The sequence below is a fragment of the Cyprinodon tularosa genome, unplaced genomic scaffold, assembly GCF_016077235.1.
Source record: "Cyprinodon tularosa strain WSP-4 unplaced genomic scaffold, ASM1607723v1 ctg100, whole genome shotgun sequence".
NCBI lineage: Eukaryota > Metazoa > Chordata > Actinopteri > Cyprinodontiformes > Cyprinodontidae > Cyprinodon > Cyprinodon tularosa.
This window is the reverse complement of record NW_024037783.1, coordinates 320,221-328,306: the sequence shown is the minus strand read 5'-3', so window position 1 is coordinate 328,306 and position 8,086 is coordinate 320,221. Positions and strand designations below refer to the sequence as shown.

Genomic DNA, 8,086 nt, shown 5'->3' with positions numbered 1-8,086 from the left:
GACAGTACAATTACTTGACTACTGTACTTAAGTACTTTGAGTTTCTTTACTTGAGTAATTTTTTAGGGGGAGCCACCTTCACTCCAATGCATTTCAAAGTCTTTTTCACGTCATTTCAAGGAAGCTGCTGGTTTCTGGTTACTTTTTGCTCAGCTTAATTTTGTAATCCGTCGCTGCTTTTTTCTTTCTTGAAATGCAATTTCAACATGCAGCCATTAGGACTGAATCTGGAAACTACATTCCACGTGAGATGAATGTGAGAAACTCAGGGCAGATATTATCTGTACTTTATATATGCCAGTTGATTACTTCTTTGTGGAAATTGATTCAACCTTAAATCTCTAATCCATAGTGTAAGCGTGAGGAAGATGTTTTTTTAAATAAAAACTAATCCAAATGGCTGTAATTATTTGCAGCATTTTTATGCTGTAGTTCAAGTGGCGTAGCATTTGTAGCAGAGTGGTTCTACTCAATACATCAGGTTGCTTCCGAAAGTTACAAGGTTCTTTAAAATCACTATGAAAACTTTACAGAAATTGCTGATATTAGACCATTTAATTTGTATTTTTGAACACCCAAGTACTTTCAAAACCATGTCGCTTTGAATACTTAAGTATTTTTTGAAAAGAAAGTACTTCAAAGCTTTAATGTGAGTAGATGTTTGACCAAGTAACTTTTACTCGTAGTCGAGTGAGATTTGACAATGAGGATCAAAACTTTTACTTCAGTACTACTGTTGAGTACTTTGTCCACCACTGCTCATGTGGACCACTTTTCATCATTCTGCTTTATTCTACTTTTATTCTTCAACTTCTAATTTCATGTCCATTTTTTATAGCTACTTCTGGCTTTAAGTGTTTTCTCCCATTTCTCACCTGAATATGGCTACAGACTCAGATTTTTCTGAAGATAGAGCCACCTAGTTTGCCTTTACTTTTTCTAGCATAAAAAGTATCTATGGATCAGTGCTTCTGTGTTCTGTACACACACCTGTTCAGTTTTCTAAAACTCAAGTTGTTCTCGACAGAAGGACACTGAGCCTGGTTCTGCTGGAGGTTCCTTGTAGTTAAATAGAGTTATTCCTTTCTCCTGTCGTTGCATGCATGCAAGCTTGGTGGGAGGGATTGATGCAAGATCAAAAGCACAAGGCAAGCAAATTTCTGTCACTACATGCCCATCCAGAAAGAGTCTGAACTAGTCTTATTCTAACCGAGTAGCTTGTTAGCATTTCACACCTACTTGCTAACATTTAAACTACCTGAACAGCACTGGTGCACAGGTATAGCAGAGGGGGGGGGGGGGCACTATACAGACTCCACTGACTAATGAAGGCTGCATCAAAACTCACAGGTGCTACTTGAAAGTAAAGGTATTTTTCTATTCTTTGCAACAGTCTGTCTTCATTCCATAAGAATGTGCCGTTCTGCAGAATGGCAGCGTTTATGGCACGCATGGCCTCAGTAAATCCGTTCCCCCCTCTCAGCCCCCCACCTGAATGTATGTGACGAATTGTGATGAATGGTTGTACTGAAACTTAGATTGCAGTGTAAATTTGATTGATTAAACAGACCATTGCTTACCTACTGCCAACCTCTAGGTGGGGATGCTTCTACCTGGCTATTGGGCTTTCATGCGGTTGCTACTCAAGTGGATGCAACAAATCTTAAATAATTCAAGGTTAACAATAAACATATCTCTGTATGTTTTATTATTTATTCTTGTAAATGCATTGATAACTTTTACAGCTGCAGTCACTGTTCAAGTAAACTCCATATCGCATCTGAAAATAAAACAAAATAGTTTAAGCAAAAAAAAAAAAAAACTGTAAATTTAAAAACAAATGGTTATGTTGGACAAAAAAAAAAAAAAAAATGAATGTTCTTTTTGTTAGAAATATTTTTAAGTGACCTGGTTTAGACATGCTCCTCTCTAGCATCTTTAGGGTTTCACCAGTCAACATGTGAATCTCATCCTGTAGCCGGCGTTGTCCGTCCAGAGTTAAGTGCCAGAAACATGACTTCCTCTTCCCCACTTTGCAGAGCTGGTTGCAGGTTTTACGGAAGCTGCTGCTGAAGCACAAGTTGTGGCGGATTGTGTTTTTCCAGCCATCTGGAGCTGTCTGGAAAAAGGGGAAGTGTTCTCTAGGAGATTGAAAAAAAAAAAAGGTATGAGGGTAAGCAAAGACTAAACTTATTTGAGAAAGGCAAAGACTTCATTACGCAAAACATAAAACCTGAATCTTTTGTAAGATTGCAGACAGATCCTAAAGAAAATAATGTTATCCCCCATCTAGAGACCAAAAACTATAGGAAATCCATTATCATTAATAAAAAATTCTCGTCTTTTAATTATAGAAATGTTCTTTTTTTTTTTTTCTTAGTCAACGCATTGTATAAACATAAAAATGCAACTAAAGACATGTTTTTGTTGATTGTCTCCCCATAGTGGTTGGAAGCACATTCATTATGCTGAGCTAGTTTTCAGATCCCTGTTGTAGTTCCCATTACTGAATTTTCCTTTGGAATATGTTTTGCATATTAACATCATATTTTCAGCAGGTTTTGTGTTTGCTGGAAAATTTCCTGTGGCTGCTGTCTGCAGGGACGGAGCTAGATGCCCCCCCAACGGTGCCCATGGCCACCCTTAGCCCTGTGGCCCCACTACCAGTTTTCATAAAATTGCATGAAATTTATTCATGTTGCTACCCGAAGCGTATCATCAACTACATCACTTTAGTCAACACAAAGTTTGGCAGTGGAGGAGGAAAAAATTGACCCTTTAGTTTACCAGTCCGCCTTCATTTATTTGGCTCTCCACCTCCTACCTGGTAAAGTTGTAAATCTGCTGGACTTTGAGGCTCCCAGTTTGGCTGCTCTTTAGTGCCAAAGAAATAAGGATGCAATAATTCACTGGTGGACGAGGCCAGCACCCCGGTTTTAAGGACTTCAGGTCCTAAGAGGCAAATGTTAAGACAAAAAACCAAGACATATCTAATGTGAATAAAACATTTGACATTGACCATAAATTATAAAATCTGACAACCTACCTTTAAATGCACCAACCTTTTTTTTTTTTTTTTTTTTTTTTTTTTTTTTTTAATACATTTAATTGTTGAACTTTATTCCAGGGAGTTGAAGTTAAAACCCTGAAATAAAGCTGCCATCCTCACCACAACTTTTGTGATTCTCCCCTTGCGTCTGGTCCTGGTTGGTCGACTGGAGACCTCTTCCTCCTTTATCTGAAAGTTAAAGATGTGGGGATTAAAGAGAAAATCCTACATGAAAATATAGGGGCATTAGTCGAGTTAGCATTTATTTGGTTTATTTAAAAGCAAGAGTTATATTGCATGATTAAAATATTTCTAGCGCTGTTCATGTAGCACAGTAAAAGGTATAGAAATACCCAACACCTGTTGTGTGAACTGCATTTTTTTCCATTACAGATTGGCTCAAATGTCGCTTCAGTCAGAACTAGGCCATGCTCTTTAGACTGAATAATTTAGTCGTCTCATTTTAATCTGTAAAGCAATAAAATTAATGTGCATGCTTGCAGAAACTGCTGACATACTCCAGCAGCATGAGGTCTAGCATTGTCCTAGGTTAGAAGGAACCCAGGGCCAGATGCACCAGCATATGGTCTCACAAGGGGTCTGAGGATCAAATCTTAGTACCCAGTAGCTGAACTCAACACAGCAAGATCGCACAGAGCAAACCGTGTGGGACAGGAAGTCATGCGCAGAAAAAAAACAAAAAAAAAAACAATCTGGCTAATTTTCAAAATAACTAATTTTCCTTGGTAACTTTCCTTACTTCAAGAGTCACCATGGGTCCTTGAAAAGCATTAAAATGCTCTATTTTTATCCACAATTGCTGTAATGTTGTAGACTCCTATATTTATTCATTTTATATAATTGCTTAAATGTGCATATTTTATCAAGTTTAATTTTATATTCCAACTTATTTAAAGTATTTTTTTTTTACCATTTTATACTTTGACATTGGGTTGCTCTGAAACCCAAAACCAACTTTATTTTATGTCAACGTGTCGAAATGACAAACTCCATGAAACATGATTTTGAAATGGCATATTGTTTTCATTTCTATCATTTTGTATTTGACTCTGTTGATTTTCTTCATTAAAAGAAAAACAGGATAGGGGACAAAGGCTGAGTAAAAACAACCTCCTCTTTGGGCCGAACAGCAAGAAGAGTAGAGAAGAAAGTGATATAGGGGGAGCAGTTACCATACTATAAAAGGAAGACACTGTACCAGTGAACTGTATGAGTTTTTAAATGTAAATATGTATTGCATGATAATTGAAGTAATTGAAATACACTATATTGCCAAAAGTATTTGCTCACCCATCCAAATTATTGGAATCAGGTGTTCCAATCACTTCCATGGCCACAGGTGTATAAATTCAAGCACCTAGGCATGCAGACTGTTTTTACAAACATTTGTGAAAGAATGGGTCGCTCTCAGGAGCTCAGTGAATTCCAGCGTGGAACTGTGATAGGATGCCACCTGTGCAACAAATCCAGTCGTGAAATTTCCTCGCTCCTAAATATTCCACAGTCAACTGTCAGCTGTATTATAAGAAAATGGAAGTGTTTGGGAACGACAGCAACTCAGCCACGAAGTGGTAGGCCACGTAAACTGACGGAGCGGGGTCAGCGGATGCTGACGCGCATAGTGCGAAGAGGTCGCCAACTTTCTGCAGAGTCAATCACTACAGACCTCCAAACTTCATGTGGCCTTCAGATTAGCTCAAGAACAGTGCGCAGAGAGCTTCATGGAATGGGTTTCCATGGTCGAGCAGCTGCATCCAAGCCATACATCACCAAGTGCAATGCAAAGCGTCGGATGCGGTGGTGTAAAGCACGCCGCCACTGGACTCTAGAGCAGTGGAGACGCGTTCTCTGGAGTGACGAATCGCGCTTCTCCATCTGGCAATCTGATGGACGGGTCTGGGTTTGGCGGTTGCCAGGAGAACGGTACTTGTCTGACTGCATTGTGCCAAGTGTAAAGTTTGGTGGAGGGGGGATTATGGTGTGAGGTTGTTTTTCAGGAGCTGGGCTTGGCCCCTTAGTTCCAGTGAAAGGAACTCTGAATGCTTCAGCATACCAAGACATTTTGGACAATTCCATGCTCCCAACTTTGTGGGAACAGTTTGGAGCTGGCCCCTTCCTCTTCCAACATGACTGTGCACCAGTGCACAAAGCAAGGTCCATAAAGACATGGATGACAGAGTCTGGTGTGGATGAACTTGACTGGCCTGCACAGAGTCCTGACCTCAACCCGATAGAACACCTTTGGGATGAATTAGAGCGGAGACTGAGAGCCAGGCCTTCTCGTCCAACATCAGTGTGCGACCTCACAAATGCGCTTCTGGAAGAATGGTCAAAAATTCCCATAAACACACTCCTAAACCTTGTGGACAGCCTTCCCAGAAGAGTTGAAGCTGTTCTAGCTGCAAAGGGTGGACCGACGTCATATTGAACCCTATGGATTAGGAACGGGATGTCACTTAAGCTCATATGTGAGTCAAGGCAGGTGAGCAAATACTTTTGGCAATATAGTGTATGTTCGAAGGCTGGCCTTCCATAAAAAAAAGAGTGAATAGATTAGGTACCAGTATCAACATAATTTAATAGAGACATTAATTTTAAATAGGGACTGGTTGTCTTCATCCTACTGTAGCTCCTAACAGCCACCACTATTCAGATATCACTTATTCCCACAGCTGACACATTTTTGCCATGTCTTAAGGTCTTTTTACAGTTGTGAGGAATTTTAATTGAGCCCAATTCTGGTCCAGTTATCTTGCTGGCTTTCATGTTTGCAGACTGTTGCTCTTTGCAAAGTAAATAAAAAATAAAATAGCAAATATTTGTTTGGACAATATAAACTAAGTGATTACTTTGGGCCCCTGACTAACTACTGGGTCTCTGTACCCCCAAGAACAATTTATATTTTTTTGCATCTATAATGGTTTCTATCAAATTATAATAAAAACATATAGTTTCATGATGAAATTTTAAATTGGTTTACGTCAGTAAACCTTTATTCCGCAATAATTAGCAATAATCGCTTAAAGGAAAGATGAAATTGACTGGTCTTGGGGCAAATTGTCAAATTGACACAGATGCTAAAGGACCAGTGCAAACTCAAAAACAAACTTATCTTTGGTGAACAGTCTGGCAGTGATGAGAGTGCACTGGCACCAGAGACTGAAAACCTTCCAGATACCCTAAAGCATTGATGTACCAATTTAATTATTTACCTTTTTGAAAATCAGATTAGAGTTCAACCCAAATGTTGCATCTGCAGAGCAAAACATCAGAACTGAGATTATTAAAGAATTAACCTGAGATGATTCAAAAAAAGATTAAGTTGGCCTGGAGTGTTTAGTTTTAACCACAAAATTGTCAGAGATCTTTTACACTGACGCAACAAGAGACTTAGCAAACAGAAAAGCCAGGAAGCACAGACTTGAGTTAAGAGTATTGAGGAATAGTTTCACAATACAGATCAATTTTATCATCGTATTCATTGCATGGGACAAAGAAGACATGATGTGCAGCAAGTTAGCTGTGTTTGAATACCCACAACGAAAAATGGTATGTAAGGTTACCATATATTCAGTTGGGGGAATTGAGAACATTAGTTCCTCCTGATGGGGACATTTCCGTGGCTCAGATGTAGATGGACCCTGCATCTCTCCAGGCTCTAACTGAGGCAGACGGCTGGAGGCCGAGGCAACCGATTCAGACTGGTGATTGTACTGGAGCGGACATGCAATGTTGGGATTCACCAAAAGCCACAGGTTTGGTTTAACAAATGTATCTAATAGAGAGGAGGGAAAACCACACATTGCACAAATTCATTCAACTCCTTCAGTGATTATTTAATGGACCTTTAAAAACAATCAGCAGTCAGAGGTACAAGAATGATGCAAAAGGCAGCAATGATGACAGAAAAGTAAAGCCTGAAACATTTCAAAAAGCTATTAATGAAGAAGCGAATGTGCAACACTCCTGAAATATCCCGATCTGAACAATGTAGGAGACCAAACCAATCTTTTGGTTAACTCACCTGATGTTTTATCATACCAAATAAAGTCATCCTTTCTTCTGGAGGCCCTTGCAGAGGGTCTTTGGGCCACATATGGATCATTCGTTATGTCATCTGTCAAAGATTTACAGATTCCCTTGACACATATTCCTGCATTATGAATTTGCAGAAATAAAAAGAAAAACAAACACTAAATTCTCATCGTTTCAAAATGTTTCTGTCTTGTATAAACCAAACACTTCTCCATACTGTTTCTAATCAAATACCAGGTGACATTTGCTCTTTAATTCAGCTTTTTTCAAGGAGTGGTTCACCGTGATAAATTTGGTCAGTGGTAGTTGCCAGTTTCAGCTCCTTATCCATGTCCCAGTCTGTCAGACCCACAGAGCAGTGCAGGTCAAAGAATCCAGCTTCAGTTTTCAGCTGGAAAGTCATACTTTAATCTGTTTCAGAAGTTTTCTTCCCTTCTTATGAGGAACGGGGAAACTGAAGCCTGCAGGCTGTTGATTTAACAGCTGGAGCAGAACTGCCTGATTAGACCTAATCAGATCTAACAGAGCACAGCCTTCTTTGAATGGAAACAAATCAACTCAGGGCCATTTGTGTAATTTTCATCTTACTTTTGGTTTTGATGCAGACTGAACAATATGCTACTAGTAATGAGTTGCAGTTGTTATATATATATATATATATATATATATCAGCATCTGCAGGAAGTGCTTAAAAAAAAGAGGATTCTTTCACATGTTTCCTTTTGTTTGATACATTGAAGACAATCTTTCGGATTAATTTAGGAGTTGGTAAATTGAATGGAGGCATTTATTCAACTTGTTTAACTTTAATGGTCTAAAATACTTAAATACTGATGTTTGTTTCTACTAAATAAAAAGAACAATTGTTTAGTGGTAAAGAATGCAGGTTCAAATAAGGCTTTCTAGAAAAATAAAAATTCAACATTTGCATTTATCAGCCTTAAATTGTCACATTAAACATTTTTTTATTTGCTTATTAAA

At 38.7% G+C, this 8,086-nt stretch overlaps 1 protein-coding gene across 1 annotated transcript; it reads right to left on the bottom strand.

The window, feature by feature from the left end:
* Positions 1 to 1,693: 1,693 nt before the first annotated feature.
* Positions 1,694 to 7,522, bottom strand: foxr1 (forkhead box R1). Its single transcript, XM_038307576.1, has 7 exons — positions 7,388 to 7,522; positions 7,095 to 7,187; positions 6,634 to 6,845; positions 3,170 to 3,238; positions 2,825 to 2,952; positions 1,909 to 2,141; positions 1,694 to 1,780 (listed from the first exon to the last, which is right to left on the bottom strand). Exons 1-7 carry the CDS (start codon positions 7,506 to 7,508, stop codon positions 1,752 to 1,754), a joined length of 885 nt encoding a protein of 294 aa, XP_038163504.1. The 5' UTR covers positions 7,509 to 7,522; the 3' UTR covers positions 1,694 to 1,751.
* Positions 7,523 to 8,086: the final 564 nt, after the last annotated feature.

What these genes read in the sequence shown, in the direction of transcription:
- foxr1 (XM_038307576.1), bottom strand. Translation starts at nt 7,508, where the DNA reads ATGACTTTCCAGCTGAAAACTGAAGCTGGATTCTTTGACCTGCACTGC. An exon ending in CACTGACCAAATTTATCACG is followed by an intron (nt 7,188 to 7,387) that starts GTGAACCACTCC and finishes AATCTTTGACAG; the next exon opens with ATGACATAACGAATGATCCA. An exon ending in TTGGTATGATAAAACATCAG is followed by an intron (nt 6,846 to 7,094) that starts GTGAGTTAACCA and finishes CCTCTCTATTAG; the next exon opens with ATACATTTGTTAAACCAAAC.